The sequence below is a fragment of the Schistocerca gregaria genome, chromosome 4 (genome assembly GCF_023897955.1).
Source record: "Schistocerca gregaria isolate iqSchGreg1 chromosome 4, iqSchGreg1.2, whole genome shotgun sequence".
NCBI lineage: Eukaryota > Metazoa > Arthropoda > Insecta > Orthoptera > Acrididae > Schistocerca > Schistocerca gregaria.
Genome location: NC_064923.1, coordinates 448,898,978 through 448,919,466, shown reverse-complemented (window position 1 = coordinate 448,919,466; position 20,489 = coordinate 448,898,978). Strand labels below are relative to the sequence as shown.

The window sequence follows — 20,489 nt, the reverse complement described above, 5'->3', positions numbered from 1 at the left end:
TTTTGGAATAAATACATAAATGTGATCTCTCAGGTTTTCTCAGTGCGATTGATTAAAGTGTGCTTCCGAGTGTTACGCCGAATCTTTGTCTACTTTATACACAATGCAAGCTGATAAAGCCAGCATTGCCCGGGTATTCATTTTGCCATTTTCCTATTAGAAACGAAAACAAAAAATGAACTGTGTTTGTTCTGAAGTATCGAAAAAAAATATTTCCATATATTCGTGAAAACTCCTTTGGAATTATAAAATAGTTGTGTAAAGAAATAAGCATAGTGCAGAAATGTATAATTACAGTACCCAAATTAAGAAAAATGGTCCCAGATAGTTTATGTAAGCTGGGCGCAGCTGCTTCGGGTCTCTACAACACAATTTTGTAAACCACTTTGTGGTCACGCCTCTTCATAGCTCGATAGAGATGGTTACTGTTTTCTCCTACAGCTGTTTGCGCTTCGCAGTTGAAAGCTCTCAAAAGCGCTTCCAGGTGTCAGGGTCTCCTTAAGTTGACTCGACTATACAAGTGTCTTAGTAGTATAGAATAAATATATTAAAATTTTGTGCATGATGTGCCGTTTTTCACGAAGTTCAGTGATTATGACGTCATGTCTCTTGAACTGTGTGCCATACAATGATATATTTGTGTAGGTACATTCAGCGACATTCATGGGTACTGTCTGCCAACTGTGTTGCGAATAGAGTTAGATGCAAAGAAATAATAAATTTAAACATCATTCACAGTGCGGCAGTTTTTCATACATCTCAGTGTTTATGACGCAATATCTCCAAAACTATGTGTGTTAACATGATATACTTTTGTAGGTGCACTTAGCAGCATATGTGGGAGTTACTTGTGAAATTAATTGCGAATCCAGTCAGTATTGTGGAAGTAATACATTTAAACGTAATGCATGATGCGGCGTTTTTCACGCATTTCACTGTTTATGACATTATATCTGCTAAACTATGATATATAGGTGGTTCTTATTCACACAGCAATTGTTGCCTGACAGTACATCTACATGGATACTCTGCAAATCACATTTAAGTGCCTGGTAGAGGGTTCATCGAACCAACTTCACAATTATCTATTATTCCAATCTCGTATAGTGCGCGGAAAGAATGAACACCTATATCTTTCCGTACGAGCTCTTATTTTCCTTATTTTATCGTGGTGATCGTTCCTCCCTATGTAGGTCAGCGTCAAAAAAATATTTTCGCATGAGGAGGAGAAAGTTGGTGATTCGAATTTCGTGAGAAGATTCTGTGGCAACGAAAAACGCCTTTCTTTTAACGATTTCCAGCCCAAATCCTGTATCATTTCTGTGACACTCTCTCCCATATTTCGCGATAATACAAAACGTGCTGCCTTTCTTTGTACTTTTTCGATGTACTGCATTAGTCCTATCTGGTAAGGATCTCACACCGCGCAGCAGTATTATAAAAGAGGACGGACAAGTGTAGTGTAGGCAGTATCATTAGTAGGTCAACAGTATGAGATATGTGTATGAAGTTTGGCTGAAATCGGTCCAGTGAGTTGGAACGACATGTAGAACATACACACACGCATATCCACACATATTTTTGCAATATGTATGAATTTAGACGACTGACCCAGTTGTCTTCTTTGGGTGCTGTAAGGTTTGCTGTTACGCGTACTCGCTGATTGGACCCCTACCGACTATTGTTGGTCTCACACCGCTATTTATAGCCGGGTTCGATTTACGGTGCCCACTACGCTCTTTGATGCTCTTTTAGTTTTAAGAGCTCGCACAGATTCTTTCAGCGGCTGGTGGATATGATGGCCGGGGAAATTTTGATAAACTGAGTGCCGGATCCCAGGCGTTATTTAAACAAACTGCAGTCCTTGTTTGTTAGCTTTTCTGACGTCTTAGTTTCGATAGACTCATTAATAGCGCTGTCCCAGAAACTTGATGTTTGCACCACGTTACTGGTCTCATCGTATTCCATTAAATAACTATTCGAGACAGCGCTCAGCGACAGCTGATTTGATTGGCTGTTTTGTCGGGTATATTGCTCGTGTTCCTTGCATCTCTCCTCATCTTTTCTGATAATCTACCTCACGTAAGACATACCTCATTCCCATGGAATCAACACCACGTACAGAAAAACCCAAACAACCGTATCGTTACCTCATAGCCAAGCGACGATTGTAGTACAAAGCAGCCAACACCAACATAATCGTTTGGCTAGTAAATTTAAAGATTTTTGTGTTGATACCTGAATGAGGTTATTTAACAGGGGAAACACATATCCGGTGGTCCACGCAAGCCGTCCTCTGGTAGTTTTATGTTTCCCATGTACGTCAGTGCAAGGAGGGTTGCCTCGTCACTGCTATCCAGAGGGGAAGTGTACGCACAGGCGAACCTCCACCGAGCTGTGCCCCCATCTGCGCGCGTTTTCCTCCTGTTCCACTCTGGTCAGGTCGCGTGTGCGTCTGTTTGTAGTTCAAGTCAGGTCTTGCAGTCAAACAGGTAACAGCTGCAATGTACTCCAGCGAAGACTACACCGAAATGATACTGATCCACAGGGAGATGCCCCGAAATGCAGCTGAGGCCTGAAGGTTGGATTCACGACGTTTCACAACGCGACATCTACCTTCTACGCATGTTTTTAGACGTAGGGAAATGCGTTTAAGAATCAAGGGAGCTGTCGTGGAAGATCAGTCCGCTACGCACCCGATGTTGCCTGGAAAGTTATTGAGTATTTTGGTGCACATCCCACGCACAGTATGTATAGCTTACATGAAAATAACGAATAAGTACAGTGTAGTATAAACGAAAGTATTATCGTTATATTGCATTTAGGATGAAGTGTTATTTGCATCTATAATAATAATAATACGAGGGGTGTCCGATCGGTCGCGAAATGGACACCACAGTGAAAACCCGATGAAGTTGTGTTGGGTAGTGTCTCTAGTATGGCCGTCGATCGCATCAAGACGCTCTTTTCAGTTGTGAGCGGACTGTGAGCGAGTAAAGGTGCCTAGAACAACGATGTCTCCCGCCAAGTAGGTGGGCCTGCTGAGAGGGTTCGCCTTAATGAATGCAGCCCACCCAACACAGCTGCCACACACTTCCTTCTTCGTGGCAATTCGTAGCCGCACTCTGCAGGGGCAGTGAAGACGCTCCTGCAGCCTTGTCGATGGGAAGTGTTCGATCACCCACAACACAGCCTTAATTGGCTTGTCTTGAGTATCATCTCTGTTCACATGAAGCGCTGGATACGAAGACAACACTTGGGCGCAGGCTACTCGCTATAGACCAGCGTAGAGAATTATCGGAAGTATCGGCTGCCTTCTATGACGATGGTATTGAAAATATGATATAACACTCCGACAAATGTCTAAGTCGGAGCGCCGACTGTGTAGTGTACCTGAAAAGTGTAGCTAACTCTTGTAAATAAAATGTTTCAGATTTTCTCTGTGGTTTCCATTTAGCGACCTATCGGAACTTACTTTCTGGACAACCCTCGTAATAATAATAATACCATGATAGTCATTATTATTAATAGTATGAAAGTCATTAGATCTCGCCCAGTAATATCTATTTCTCATCATAATTAGTACAAAGAAGAGCTGCGGCAGACCTGGCAATATCGAGGTCTTTTGTACATAGTATTCTGGAGGAACGAAAATGGTATCCCTTTAAGCTTCACCTGCACTGCAGCTGTATGGAAACGATTACAAAATTCGGGCGAAGTTGTGCCGACGTCTCGTAAATGAAGTAGCCGTAAATCCGGATTTAATCAAGCAGACTTTATGGGGAGGTGAATGCTATTTCGCCAATGACACCACTGTCAATAGACATAATGTACATTACTCGGCTCCTGCAGATCATCACTGGCTATGACCGCATCACAAGAAAGCACACTGCTGTGTTAACGTATGGTGCGGAATTCTAGGAGACCACATCATTGGACCAGTTTATTTGGCTTCCAGACTAACTGGGTAGCCGTGTTTGAAATTCCTACAGAATGAGGTGGATCTTGGGCATCTCCTAGAAGACATCCCACTTCAGTTAGCTGTGAGGCACTGGTTTCAGCACGATGGTGCACCAACCCATTCTTGTGGAGTGGTTAGGGGATATCTCAGCAATGTGTTCCCTGAACGGTGGATAGGTCGTGGTGGTTTAATTCGATGGCCACCGAGACGCCTGATTTAACTAATGCCCTTGATTTTTTTCGTATGAGATTCTATCAAAGCCAGGGTTTACGAAACGGAACCAGAAAATCCAGTTGTGTTTAAAAGAATGAATATGTCATGCTTGCGCTGCAGAAATGTTAACAGCTGTCCTTGCTAATACTGAAAGGCGGTTACATCTATACGCCCAACAAGGCGGACATGCATTTGAACATTTGTATTGTGAATAATGCAATTATAAAATGGTTCAAATGGCTCTGAGCACTATGGGGCTTAACATCTGAGGTCATCAGTCCCCTACAACTTAGAACTACTTAAACCTAACTAACCGAAGGACACCACACACATCCGCGCAGGATTCGAACCGGCGACCTTAGCCGTCGCGCGGTTCCAGATTGAAGCGCCTAGAGCCCCTCGGCCACAGTGGCCGGCACTGCAATTATAAAGATCTGCCAATCTATAAAATAGGTTTAAAGAAACATCATTTATGATATTATATTCATTGTTCTTTACTACAGTGAAGGATATCATAGCATTTATATAATACTACCAATTGGGAAGCACGAAATGGTGCATTGTGTGTTGTTAATAAATTATCTGTCATATACTGATGTGCCTTGAAACGAAAAATTAATATGCTCTGGTCCTTGTGCATATTGTGGTCAGGGACAATCACGCTTTTACACAGACACATCTCTCGAGCCCAGGAACCGAACACGTCTAGTCTTACGTTTAGCAGGTTCTCCGCTCTGTTGGCGTGTAGCCCCTTTACTGTTCTGCAGGCAAATCTTCCGGCGTCTGTGGTATCTGGGTTCAACAACAAAGTTAGGAAACTACTGCGAAAGCAAAGAGAGCTTCAATCCAAGTGTAAACGCAGCCAAAACCTCTCAGACAAACAGAAGCTAAACGATGTCAAAGTAAGCGTAAGGAGGGCTATACTTGAAGCGTTCAGTGAATTCGAAAGTAAAATTTTATGTACCGACTTGACAGAAAATCCTAGGAAGTTCTGGTCTTATGTTAAATCAGTAGGTGGTTCGAAACAAAATATCCAGACACTCCTGGATGATGATGGCATTGAAACAGAGGATGACACGCGTAAAGCTGAAATACTAAACACCTTTTTTTCAAAGCTGTTTCAGAGAGGAAGACCGCACTGCAGTTCCTTCTCTAAATCCTCGCACAAACGAAAAAATGGCTGACATCGAAATAAGTGTCCAAGGAATAGAAAAGCAACTGGAATCACTCAACAGAGGGAAGTCCACTGGACCTGACGGGATACCAATTCGATTCTGCACAGAGTACGCGAAAGAACTTGCCCCCCTTCTAACAGCCGTGTACCGCAAGTCTCTAGAGGAACGCAAGGTTCCAAATGATTGGAAAAGACCACAGGTAGTCCCAGTCTTCAAGAAGGGTCGCCGAGCAGATGCGCAGAACTATAGACCTATGTCTCTGATGTCGATCTGTTGTAGAATTGTGGAACATGTTTTTTGCTGACGTATCATGTCGTTTCTGGAAACCCAGAATCTACTCTGTAGGAATCAACATGGATTCCGGAAACAGCGATCGTGTGAGACCCAACTCGCTTTATTTGTTCATGAGACCCAGAAAATATTAGATACAGGCTCCCACGTAGATGCCATTTTCCTTGACTTCCGGAAGGCGTTCGATACAGTTCCGCACTGTCGCCTGATAAACAAAGTAAGAGCCTACGGAATATCAGACCAGCTGTGAGGCTGGATTGAAGAGTTTTTAGCAAACAGAACACAGCATGTTGTTATCAATGGAGAGACGTCTACAGACGTTGAAGTAACCTCTGGCGTGCCACAGGGGAATGTTATGGGACCATTGCGTTTCACAATATATATAAATGACCCAGTAGATAGTGTCGGAAGTTCCACGCGGCTTTTCGCGGATGACACTGTAGTATACAGAGAAGTTGCAGCATTAGAAAATTGTAGCGAAATGCAGGAAGATCTGCAACGGATAGACAAATGTAATGTATTGCGAATACATAGAAAGAAGGATACTTTATTGTATGATTATATGATAGCGGAACAAACACTGGCAGCAGTTGCTTCTGTAAAATATCTGGGAGTATGCGTGCGGAACGATCTGAAGTGGAATGATCATATAAAATTAATTGTTGGTAAGGCGGGTATCAGGTTGAGATTCATTGGGAGAGTCCTTGGAAAATGTAGTCCATCAACAAAGGAGGTGGCTTACAAAACACTCGTTCCACCTATATTTGAGTATTGCTCATCAGTGTGGGATCCGTACCAGGTCGGGTTGAAAGAGGAGATAGAGAAGATCCAAAGAAGAGCGGCGCGTTTCGTCACAAGGTTATTTGGTAACCGTGATAGCTCTACAGAGATGTTTAGCAAACTCAAGTGGCAGACTCTGCAAGAGAGGCGCTCTGCATCGCGGTGTAGCTTGCTGTCCAGGTTTCGAGAGGGTGCGTTTCTGGATGAGGTATCGAATATATTGCGTCCCCCTACTTATACCTCCCGAGGAGATCAGGAATGTAAAATTAGAGAGATTCGAGCGCGCACGGAGGCTTTCAGACAGTCGTTCTTCCCCCAAACCATATGCGACTGGAACAGAAAAGGGAGGTAATGACAGTGGCACGTAAAGTGCCCTCCGCCACACACCGTTGGGTCGCTTGCGGAGTATAAATGTAGATGTAACTAACGTCAGTGGAGAACTGTGTGCGTCGCCTGCGTGGTAGAGTTGTTTTTGTGACAATGTGAAAAAAAAAATTACGAAAGCATGACTGCGATTGATTTCATACGTAGCATAAGCAACGCGTCTAGCATATTTGCAAAGCTGGTGATGTCTTTAAAAAAATCCGTTATTTTCGTGTGCATGAACTGTCAGGGACATCTAGGGGCACTTTTAAATGTTCAGTAGTTCTTTAGCAAAAATCCACGTATTTCCAAATAAAAATTTTATAGAAAAATATTGAGGCATGCACATCGCAAACGGTTGTATTCATATAATAATCTATTATCAGCACAGCTTCAAGAACGACTTCAGTTACTAGAATTTTGTTTAATGAAACTCCTTTTGAATATACGTCCCCTTTCAAATGATGAGACGTTAGCATGGAATATATCTGTTGATATATGTATAACTTGTATCCCGAACTTTCGTTGGTCTGTGTAGGTTAATTGCAATACAGGCTACAAATTTAACATACGTCGATTACTTCGTTTTCTTTAGCAGTAGTATCATATTCTTCACTTGACCTATATAGGTCAACTGAAGTACGGGATACAAATATTACAAGTGTTGCTTTTTTCGTCTCCGTTACTATTAGCAATCTGTTCCTCGGTAGATACTAGTACTAGCGAAGGTGAAAATACATACGTTATATTATAGGTCAACTGAAGTGTGGGGTACTAATGCTAACGAAAACGAAGAAATCGACTTACGTAACATTTGTAACTTATACCTCAGCTGAACTACACGAAGACGAAAGGAGTGACATATATAAAATTTGTGTCCTGTTCTTGAGTTCACTTATATAGGTCAAATGAAGAACGGGATACTTACCTTCGTAGGTCAACTGAAGTAAATGATACTAACGTTACATAGAGAGCTTTTTTCGAGTTTGCTAGCACTGGTATCCTATTCTTCAGTTGACTTATGTAGATCAACTGAAGTAAGGGATACGAATTTTACGTATGTCGGTCTTTTCGCGTTGACTAGTACTAGTATGGACTCGAAAATATCGTAGTAATACTACTTCTAGCAAACGGGGAAAAAAGCAATAACTGTATAAACTGTACTCCGTACTGCAGTTGAGAATCCAAACTTAACGCAGAACAACATAGTACGTCAAAGAAATACACGATAAAGATAAATTCAGTACAACATAAAAATGAAAGAAACTGAACTTACAGTACTCAAATTCATTCGTAAAAAAAGGTTAGTCTTGAAAGACGTCAACAAAAGTCACATGCTCACATACAATTACACAAGAAAGACAATATCACAAGAAAACACACATACAGACATACATAAAAACATATAAATCCAGAAGCTCACATCAACCAAATGAACTAAAATAATAAAATAAATACCCACATAAAACATTACGTAAGATAAGAAACTGAAGAATGAGGCACCAACTCTAACAACTCCAAAACCAAAGCAACACTTTTCCTTCATTATCATTTACCCTACAACCCCAACACCACCTCGAAATAACAAATTTTGCAGCGTACATGTGCCCAGACTTTTAAGAAAACATTTAAACGGGCAATAAGTATCGGGTACACTACGCCTCCATGAATATTTATCTAAATGGCTCTGTAGTGTCGAAATGCGTCTTTTCTCCCTCCCTACAACAGATTGTATGATTGACCAATAGCCTTTTACACTACTGGTATAAGCCCCAGGTATGTATATCGGAATTCATTATCATGGTTCACGAAAAGATGCTCAAAACCTCTTTTCCCCAAATCCCTGTATCATGAAAGCCCATCGGGAATTATAAAGAACCCTCTGCCACATGATCTTCAATTCATTTCAACGAAACTTCCTTCGTTCGGGTGGAAGTACATTATTACATTCTGGAGCTGAAATTACAGTCCCCAAAACCCATAATCCTACAGCAGTTTCCCCCTTCTTGTACTTGCCTCATCGATTTCGACGATAACACTTGGTCCCCCAAAGGTTCCCTACACTTTATACACTGAAGCACCACAGAAACTGGCATAGGCATGCGTATTCAAATACAGAGATATGTAAACAGGCAGAATACGGTGTTGTGGCGGCAACGCTTATATGAGACAACAAGCGTCTGGCGCAGCTGTTAGACCGGTTACTGCTGCTACAATGGCAGGTTATCAAGATTTAAGCGAGTTTAAACGTGGTGTTATAATCCACGCACAAGCGATGGGACACAGCATCTTCGAGATAGCGATGAAGTCGAGATTTTTCCGTACGACCATTTCACTAGTGTACCGTGAACATCAGGCATCTGGTAAAACGTCATATCTCTGATATCGCTGCAGCCGGAAAAAGATCCGCGTACTTCACTGATTTATAGACAACCCTGCAGATTCATGGTGTCAATTCCCTCCAGGACAACTTCAGACATTCGTCGAGTCTATTCCATGTCATATTGTGGTACTTTTGCGTACTCGTGGGAGTCCTACACGATGTTAGGCAGCTGTAGCAGTTTTCTTGGCTCTCCAGTGTATATTCCCCACAAATTTTCGTACAAAACGAATACCAATCTAAAATGGTACGTTCACTCACACGACAATCAGGCCCACAAAACCACACGGTATACCTCAAGTACCAACAGTATGTTCTTTTCATGGTTTCCCTCAAGGCCAGCTTCGATTTCTCAGACCATGTTCCTCATCTAATTGTACACCTCCATATGAAGAAATCTTAAGTACGACGAGCACACACTTCTCAGGCGTATATTTTCCCAGCACTCACGACATCGAACATAACCAGGAAGATCACGTAATTGCAAAAACTGAATGGTTGAGATCATATCTACGCCCAAAGCCTGCTTCAGGCCTTTCATATTCACAGATATAGATAACTCCATAACTACAAACGAAAATCAAAGAGTAAAAGTTGTCGTAGATGAAAAACAAGTCTTCCGAATTATCTCAGACTCAATAAGAATGGAAATAAGTACGAATGAATTGAAAAGAGCAAATGATTTAAATGTATACAAAAGACAAAAATCTTACACAATGTCTAGCTCTTTCTTTTAGTAACACATTCATTTATTTCAGTTTAAAATGATGGTGCTTATCCACAGAAGATAACAGATTTATTATTTATGGTTCGAAAATAAAGACATTACATCGTCTTTAGGAAACTTGAACACTTGAACCTTGTTTTCTGCCATATAATTTCCATTGCCTTTTGGTACGCAACATTTTACGACCACAATGAAGATGAAACTGCGTAACTGTATATTATGTTGCGATAAACTCATGCACACAATATGATTTCTGTGCTCTTAAATAACAATCTCGTAACGATCACATAGCACAACATGTTTTTATACGCAACACATTGTCGATACAGTATAAGACATCTGTCGACTTTCGCCGCTTCTCGTAGATGTCACAACTTCAGATTCTTGCAGTTGTTCGGCCTTTCGATCTATGTGGTGTTGATGGAAAGTGATACTCACCCGGCTTTCGGAGACCTAGATCGTCTGTAAAATTACAAACAATACTTTTTATCTTAGCTGAAAGGATGCCATATCGGCCGAGAGACTTTGCGTATTACGGAATACCAGTGCGAACTCTGAAAAAAAAAAAAAAAAAAAAAAAACCATCTAAGGGTGTAGTGGGCCCCCGGAATCGAACTCGTCCATTAATAGCAGCGTGAGACGACCGTCTAATAAATACAGTCACGACACTCTGGTGCGAAAGTTGTTACCTTTTGACAGCTGGAGCGACACTAGCGCTCCAAGGTGCGAGAAAGCAGACAGTTAATGTGTCTTAAGGATAATGTTTGCTTTTAATTATTTTTTGCTTAATTAACGGAATAGTTGTTATATTTTTGCTCTCCACGTGTTGGTAAGTTACCACGAGTCATGAATTATTGTGAAATACATGTAAACACAGCCGAATCACACTGATTCAGTGACATACGCTACAGCTCATTCATGAAGAAATACTTTCGAATATGTCTATATTTGCAGCTTATTCTGTTGAGAACAAGAGAATGCAAAGACATCTCATGCATGGGAAGCATATATTTATGTTGCTGTCTGTTGTTATTATCATAGGCACTTTCTCTGATTCTTAAAACATCTTTAAGGAGGCCAACGATTCTCCCATTCTTACATTTCACTCCACTTTCTAATCTAGGAATATTTTTGAATATGTAATTATTTTTGTTTCAAAAGTGAATGTATTGGAGATTCTTGAGGCTTGCGGCTCAGATTTATTAACAATTGTGGAATTTGCTTCTCCTGTGTCGGGAAACAGTTATTGCTTATGGCGGTTTACTATTAGGTTTATGTGGTTTTCTCTTAAGCTACAGTTGTGGTGGCTTATTTGATACGTTAAATAATGTAGCTATTACGTTCCATATAGGTTTCCTTCGTTCCACATTGCTCCGCCCCGATAGCTGAGGGCCGATTGTCCTCTGTGATAATAGAACTGAGTAAAAGAATCAACGATCAACTTGAACGAATGACATGTGACGTCCGTCCAGACCAAACAAAACGAACAACACCGAACAAAATTTTAAAAAAAATGATCAGCGTGACGGACTGCCGTCCTACAGGCCCGGGTTCGATTCCCGGCTGGGTCGGGGATTTTCTCCACTCAGGGACTGGGTGTAGTGCTGTCTTCATCATCATTTCATCCACATCTGGAGCGCAGGTCACCCAATGTGACGTCGAATGTAATAAGATCTGCACCAAGGCGGCCGGACATGCCTCGCTAGGGGCCTCCCGGGCAATGACGCCAAACGCTCATTTCCATTTTCGTTACACATTCACTGCTTTGGCCGAAAATGTAGCGAACGAAACTCTGTTTTGTTGAGTCGATATACGCCGTCTTTCCGTAGAAAGTGAGGTGTCCTGGTGTTTACTAGCAACTTTTTGTTATTAAAGAAAAACGACATTATTCAGTAAATGTCTGTATGTTAGAAGAGAATATTGAATAAACTGTCCTTTAGTGCACGGTTTTGTATTTCCCAGTTCCTTAGGACACTAAGAAATTGCAAATGTGGTGTAATTTTTTACGTATGGAGATTTTTATAGAACTACATACACTCTCTTTTGTAAGAGCTGTGTTACAAATCAATATAAACATTAGTACTCGCACTCGTCGTATTCAGAGGTGTTGTTTACTGGCCGCTTGGGGCGCTGCTATCGCCGGTGCTAACAAAAACGAAACTGAGAGTCGCGACTGTTACGTTAGACAGTTGTGAGACCAACAGTAGACGCGTTGGAGTCCTAGCAGTGAGTATACGTAACAGCAGAACTCGCAGTACCTAAAAAAGACGGCCGGGTCGAGATATTGTCAGAAAATGGAAACAACAACTTGGCAGAGCACCTGGAAGCTAACTATAAATATAAGTAGATGTTGTATGATGAAACCATCAAGCAACTATAACCCATTCTCAACTGAAAGCCTACCTAAAAAAAAAAAACAGTGTTAGTAGAAGAATAATAGTGTCGTCCACCTTGGAGAGCCTATATTTTCGACTGTGAATGGATATGAACTGTTTGGTCTTTTCCTAAATTGGAGCAGTCTGCTGGAGGTTGTAGCCATAGTTTTATCTTCGCCCCACTTATGAGCCTACAGCAGGGAAGGGTAAACGAATTTGTGCGGTTCACCTTTTGCAGAGTGGACAGCTCTCAGACCTCTAAATCCTTAGAATGATAAGTGGGAAGATTATGGAAAAATCACAGTTGGCCCAGGTGGAATTTGAAGGATGTGGGTGGCGACATGAAGGGCATGCAGCCACCCTCTAATGCTAACATTGCCTAATCCAGAAATTAAGATGCCGAACCCGTGAAGATACAGCATAAAGACTAGGAAAAAGAAGAGATGCTGGACAGTAAGGAGGAAAGATTAAACCTTTTATGATCATATATTAGGTCTAAAGCAATCATATGTTGTAAAATATAAAGTTTTTCCTTGTGTTAAGAAAAGCAGAAAAATGCTCTACTGAAAATGGTAAAAATCAACAAACATATGAGACAGCTTAGTATTAACCATCGCAGTACCAAAAGGGGGGGGGGGGGTGTTACTTTAAACCCACCTTATGGAAATGTTGTAATTTAGTCAGCGTTTTATGTTTTAAAATTCTGAAAAAAAATTGTCGTTTTTAATGAATTATTCTATCAGATTCAATACATGTTTAATAATTTTCAGTTAAACTTAATACAAAAAATTAAGTCTTAATAGTGATGTCACTTTACACAATGAATGTCGTATTCAATATTTTCCAGATCAGGATATTACTTCAAACATGAGTATATCTTGAAAAAGTAGGTTGTAAATAAAAGTCAACAACAATTAACGAAAGTTGCATTTTTAAAAATAAAGTAACCCCAAGTTGATAGTACATGTTATGAAAATGCGTCTATATAGCTAAGATATTTTCAAGTTCTGGATTATTCTTAAACATGAGTGCCTCTTTAAAATGTCTACTGTTAATATAATTAAAAAACAATTAATGAATTTAGCTTTTTTAACTTGTTTAGTTTGCGCATAAAGTACCTCCTCCCCCCACCTCCCCTTGGTAATGCGCCTTATGGAAAACGTGTTGATATTGCTGGGGCTAAGCAACCAAACTCAGTTTCCTTCTTCCCCATAGTAAAGTTTCAATTATAAATACCGGATTAAAATTATAAATTCAACTTCATATTTCATCAGTAAATATATCTGCACATAGAAACGTTTGTTTCCTTTTTCAGTTAAAATGGTTCCAATGGCTCTGAGCACTATGGGACTTAACTTCTGAGGTCATCAGTCTCCTATAACTTAGAACTCCTATAACTCTTCACGCAGTATCATATCTCCCGTAACATCTTCATCTACTTCCACTTCCATTTTCATAATATTGTCCTCAAGTACATCGCCTTGCATAGACCCTCTATATACTCCTTCCACCTTTCTGCTTTCCCTTCTTTGCTTAGAACTGGGTTTCCATCTGAGCTCTTGAAATTCATGCAAGTGGCTCTCTTTTCTCCAAATATCTCTTTAATATTTCTTTAGGCAGTATCTATCTCGCCCCTAGTGAGATAAACCTCTACATCCTTACATTTGTCCTCTAGCCATCCCTGCTTAGCCATTTTGCACTTCCTGTCGATCTCATTTTTGAGACGTTTGTATTCCTTTTCGCCTGCTTCATTTACTGCATTTTTATATTTTCTCCTTTCATCAATTAAATTCAATATTTCTTCTGTTACCCAAGGTATTCTACTAGCCCTCGTCTTTTTACCTACTTGATCGTCTGCTGCCTTCACTACTTCATCCCTCAAGGCTACCCATTCTTCTTCTACTGTATTTATTTCCCCCATTCCTGTCAATTGTTCCGTTATGCTCTCCCTGAAACTCTGTACAACCTCTTGTATAGTCAGTTTATCAAGGCCCATCTCCTTAAATTCCCACCTTTTTGCAGTTTCTTCAGTTTTAATCTACAGTTCATAACCAATAAATTGTGGTCAGAGTCCACATCTCCCCCTGGAAATGCCTTACAATTTAAAACCTGGTTCCTAAATCTCTGTCTTACCATTATATAATCTATCTGATACCTTTTAGTATCTCCAAGCTTCTTCCGTGTATAAAACCTTCTTTCATGATTCTTGAAGCAAGTGTTAGCTATGATTAAGTTATGCTCTGTGCAAAATTCTACCAGGCGGCTTTCTCTTTAATTTCTTACACCCAGTCCATATTCACCTACTACGTTTCCTTCTCTCCCTTTTCCTACTCTTGAATTATAGTCACCCATGACTATTAAATTTTCGTCTCCATTCACTATCTGAATAATTTCTTTTATCTCATCATACATTTCATCAATTTTTTTGTCATTTGCAGAGCTAGTTGGCATATAAACTTGTACTACTGTAGTAGGTGTGGGCTTCGTGTCTATCTTGGCCTCAATAATGCCTTCACTATGCTGCTTGTAATAGCTTACCCGCACTCTTATTTTTTATTCATTATTGAACCTACTCCTGCATTACCCCTATTTGATTTTGTATTTATAATCCTATATTCACCTGACCAGAAGTCTTGTTCCTCCTGCCACGGAACTGCACTAATTTCCACTATATCTAACTTTAACCTATCCATTTCCCTTTTTAAATTTTCTAACCTACCTGCCCGATTAAAGGATCTGACATTCCACGCTCCGATCCGTAGAACGCCAGTTTTCTTTCTCCTGATAACGACGTCTTCTTGAGTAGTCCCTACCCGGAGATCCGAATGGGGGGGCTATTTTACCTCCGGAATATTTTACCCAAGAGGACGCCATCATCATTTAACCATACAGTAAAGCTGCATGCCCTCCGTAAAAATTACGGCTGTAGTTTCCCCTTGCTTTCAGCCGTTCGTAGCATCAGCACAGCAAGGTCGTTTTGGTTATTGTTACAAGGCCATATCGGTCAATCATCCAGACTGTTGCCCCTGCAACCACTGAAAAGGCTGCTGCCCCTCTTCAGGAACCACACGTTTGTCTGGCCTCTCAACAGATACCCCTCCGTTGTGGTTGCACCTGCGGTACGGCTGTCTGTATTGCTGAGGCATGCAGGCCTCCCCACCAACGGCAGGGTCCATGGTTCTTGAGAGGGGTGGGGGATTCCTCATTACTTATCTAAAACTCAACCGATGGATTTCGTATCTAATCAAAAGAATGCAGAAAGTTGCACTTCGTAATTCAACCTACGTAGTCCGGGGGACATTCCTCTGGAGAGAAATCATGTATGGGGTTCCCCACTGCTCAGTCTTAGATCCGCTGTAGTTCCTCATATATGTAAACGACCTTCCGCCCAATACAGGACGAGCAGTATTAGTTCTTCTTGGAGACACTAGTATTCAATCCAAGCGTGAATACAGAAACCGAAGAAACGGTACACAAAGTTGTTGGCACTTTCACTGACGTTTTCTGCGAATGATCGCACCCACAACATATTCTGCTGTGCACATGTAGGGGTACTACACAAATGATAAGTGTAACACATGGTGAGGAAATAATAAACAGGGTGGAAACTTCAAAATTCTTAGGTGTCCGTATTGATGAGAATTTAAATCGGAAAGTTTATATACTGTAATTCCTAAAACAATTTAGTTCAGCCAAGTTTGCACTTAGAATCATTGCAAATCTTGGGGAGAGACAATTCAGTTCGTCGCCATATTTTGCAGATTTTCATATGGAATAATGTTCTGTGGTAACTCGTCTTTAAGAAAGAAAGTCTTTATTGCTCAAAAACGTGCTTTGAGAATAATGATAATATGTGGTATTCATCAAGGATCATCTTGTAGACATCTATTTGAGGAATGAGGAATTTGTTTCGTCATGAAGTTTGTTGTAAATAATACACAACAGTTTGAAAGGAATAATGATGTACATGTTTACAACACCAGAAGGAATTCGTATTCCACATCAAGGTTCCCTTTAATACAAAAAGTAGAGCAAGATGCTACAAAAAGATTTTATTTAGGTCGCTTCTACATCTGCATCTATATCTACATCCACATCTACATAGGTAGTCTGCAAGCCACCTTAAGATGCGTTGTGGAGCGAACCCTGTACCGCTACTTGTCACATCCCCTCCTGTTCCACTCGCAAATGGAGCGATGGAAAAACGTCTATACGCCTGCGTATGAGCCCTAATTTCTCGTATCTTATCTTCGTGGTTCTTAGGCGCAATGCATGTTGTTGGGAGCAGAATAGTTTGGCATTCAGCCTCTAAATTTTGTCAATGGTATTTCCCGAAAAGAACACCGCCTTCCCTGAGGGAATCCCATTTCAGCTCCCGAGCCATCTCCATAACAGTTACGTGTTGTTCGAACCTACCGATAACAACTCCAGCAACCCTCCTCTGAATTTCTTCGATGTCTTACTTCATTACTTAGCCACTGATAAAATGTCTGACAGACAACAAAGTAAAGTTTGAACATAAACTGAGAAAGTTTGTCCTTGAGTGCTCCTTCTATTCTGTAGAAGAAATTCTATTATTGTAATGTCTAAAAGGTGGTGGGTAAGCACTACCAAATGACATCTTTATATCTCTTTTACTTAAAAATAACTTAGAAATGCTAAGCCTGTAGTCATACATACAAATTAATTTGCGATGCTGAGGTAAAATGGCTCGTTCCACATTTATTGTGCAGAATGATCCATGGAACATGAAACTACTTTCTTTCGTTAGTAGAAATTGCGACACCATCTCTGCAATACTGGCACGTATGGAAAATGGTTGAAGAGTTTGCAGAATACTGTGGCTCGCTTACCTGTAACAGGATGAAGCAGATGGAGTAGGTGAGCGCTCTGCGGTGTGTGGGGTCCGTGAAGATGAGGGTGGGCGCCACGGAGGAGGACTTGTGCTCCTCCACGGTCTGCAGCACGCGCTTCATCTCCTGCTCGACGGCCTTGGGGTCGTCGGCGCCGCGCAGGCGCATCAGCGACCGCTCGGCTTCGGCGTCGCGGCCGCGCATGGCCAGGAAGTAGGGCGACTCGGGCATCCAGAGGAAGGAGGCGGCGAACGCGAGCGGCGGCGCCAGGCACGCCCACGCCAGCGTCGCGAACGACACGTACGCGCCCACCGCGTAGCAGTACAGCGTGCCCACGTTCAGCAGCACCTGCCGGCGTCCGCCACGTCAGTTGAAACGTCCAGCTGCCAAAATCTGGTGGTTACCCAAGTCCGTGGACCGTGCCACTGGTCACCGGACCAGGTAAATAGCCTGCACAATCAGTCCGAGGCAAAGGATCTGGTACAAAAGAGGGAACTGGTCCTAGAACAGTGGTTTCCAACCTTTCTGAGACCACTTCCCCTAAATGCAATTAGATGTTAGCCCCCCTCACCCCCCCTCACCGCCTCACCACCTGGACCATCGTCTTCAACATTACCGTCCCACGAAAATTAGCAATGAAAAAGAATTTTCCTTGAACACTGTCATTTTAAAAAGGGCAAATAATAACAAATGATATCTCGTTTTAACTGAATTTTCCGCTGATGTTTGGCAGCACACGATAATACTATTCAAAAGGAAAACAATTCCCAATGCTCTACAAATTTTTATTTGTTTTCTCACGAACCAGCTTTCGGCTTCGCATGCCATTTTCAGGTGACAACTGACTGTCGCAAACACAGATAAACATGACTTGCAATTTACAGATATTGTGCAGAAGACACAAAAAAATTAATGAAAAAAATCTTCTGGATAAATAAAATCTGTGTAAGTCGCACATCGTGTTTATCTGTTCACATAGCCTACGAGAATGCAGGCGGGTGACGTCGATGACAAGCGCTCGTATTTCCAAACGAGCACAACCTGTCATTTTCAAGGCAAAACTGCAGCAATAAGTGCTGTGTATGCGAATTTGAAACCTCGGTTTTCACAGTAAATCCGTAAAGATAACGCACACATTGTAAACACTAGCGCTACCACAAACCAAATACGGCCGACATAATAAATTACTGTTAGTGTAATTGATAACTAATGGCTGAGGTAACATAAACTCTATCTCTCTGTTTTTTTAACAAGTGAGAGAGCAGGAGTCCATGCAGAATTCAAACAAAACCCAATGTCTCTACTTATAAAGTTACTTGCTAATTTAGTTTTCTTAATAACACTATCCCAATAGGTGGAAGTGCATGCCAGAATCTGCGTGTTGTTACATTCCATAGGATGACCGGTATCAAGACATGGTGAATTTGTTCGAATGTCGTAAACGTGTCAGTCGCTTACGCTCAATACACCGGTCCTCCACAGCCCTGATAGTCTGACCAACTGCAAGGAATACGGTACACATCCGCTTTACGCAAACCAAGATCATCCTTTACGGACCCTAAAAGTACACTGATCTTATATGTTGGTCAAAAACGTCGAGGAACTTGCGTTGGAGTTGGCGGCTATGAAACCTGCATGTATTTCAGGTATGTTGACGATAATTATGTTGAGTGGCCTCATGACTGTGAGGATTTTAACGACTTTTTAGAATACCTGAGACGATCCATACGAATATTCGTTTCACTATGGAGGTGGAAAAGGTTGATCGCCTTCTCTCCCTTGATGCGTTGGTTAGCTGGCACGTTGGGACACGCCGTTTGTAGGAAGCCTGCTCACACTGATTTGTATCTGCCGGCTGATAGTTGTCACCACCCGACTCAATGTGTAGGTATACTTCGTATCTTGGTTCACAGGGCCCATATAATCTCAGACCCTGAGATTCTATCAGCTGAGTTAGCCCATCTCGAAATCACTTTTCATCAGAATGGTTTAGTGAAAGACGGATCAGACGTGCGTAGCGCTATCGACCAATGGTGCACCGGCTGACTGCAGATAATACCGAGGTGGCACAAAACTCTACACCCATTTCGCTTTACGCAAGGAGCATTTCGAACAGGATTGGTCCTTTTTTGTGGAAATATGACATGAAGTATGTTTTTTTGACCAACATATAAGATCAGGGTCCTTTTAGGGCCCGTAAAGGATGATCTTGGTATGCGTAAGGCGGGTGTATACCGAATTCCTTGCAGTTGTGGCGCATCATATATTGGTCAGACTATCAGGACTACGTGCGACCGCTGTACTGAGCATATGCAGCACACATGTTTACTGCAGTCGAGCCAATCCGCCACTGGAGAGTTGACAAGGGTAATCCTGCGGTATATAACAACACGCTGATTCTGGCTTGCACTTACACCTACTGGGATAGTGTTAATAAGGAAGTTGTTGCAATTAAATTAGAAAGTAACCATAAAAATTTTCTTTGAATTCTGCATGGAATCCTACTCTCTCACTTGTAAAAAAAGCAAAAAGCAAAAAAGAGAGGGACAAAGTTTATGCTACCTCACCAAATGATTATTGATTTCACTATTGGTAATTTATTACGTCGGTCGTCTTTGAGTTTGCGATGGCGCTAGTGTTTACAGTGTGTGTATGCGTGTGTGTGTGTGTGTGTGTGTGTGTGTGTGTGTGTGTGTGTGTTTTACCACTACGGCGTTTATGTGAAAACCGAGGTTTTAAGTTCGCTTGCACAGCCCTTACTTGCTGCAGTTTTGCCTTGAAAATGACAGGCTGTGCTTCTATCGAAATATGGGCACTTGTCGATGGCGTCACCCGGCTGCATTCCCGTAAGTTTTTTGATGATTGTATTTTTTGGGAGTAACTACGATCCCACAAAGTTTATCTGCGTTGCGACATTCAGTTGTCACCTAAAGATTGACTGAGAAACCGAAAGTCAGTTCGTGACCGAATAAATATAATTTTCCAGAACATTAAGAAGTATTTTCCTTTTCAATAGTGATATTTAGTTTTTGTTTTAAGCCATGAAATAATGAGTCACTCAGCCAGTACTGTTTATTTTCAACAACCTTTTTTTAAACATTTGTGAAGCATTTCTTTTTCTCAGTGCATCGCGTGTGCTACCTACGAGTCCATCTCAGAAATGAAAGCTAACAAACCTACCGGCAGGTACTTGTTGCAAAACAAGTTTCCTCTGCACGCCTCCTCTTTCTGGCGATATCTGCTACACCCGAACCATACACCTCCATTTAAAATCGACCACATTAAAAATTGTGCGCTATACTTAGATCTAGACCAGGCCTTTTTACTTCAGAACTTGCAGAAAGTGGAAGACTTCAGACTGCCAATACTTC

At 41.4% G+C, this 20,489-nt stretch overlaps 1 protein-coding gene across 1 annotated transcript in view; it reads right to left on the bottom strand.

The window, feature by feature from the left end:
* The window catches only part of LOC126365855 (facilitated trehalose transporter Tret1-like), a 117,952-nt gene that overhangs the window by 43,551 nt on the left and 53,912 nt on the right, over nucleotides 1-20,489 (bottom strand). The window contains exon 3 of the mRNA XM_050008518.1: nucleotides 17,119-17,466. Within this exon, the coding sequence (XP_049864475.1) occupies nucleotides 17,119-17,466 (348 nt within the window). The remainder of the gene's footprint in view (nucleotides 1-17,118; nucleotides 17,467-20,489) is intronic.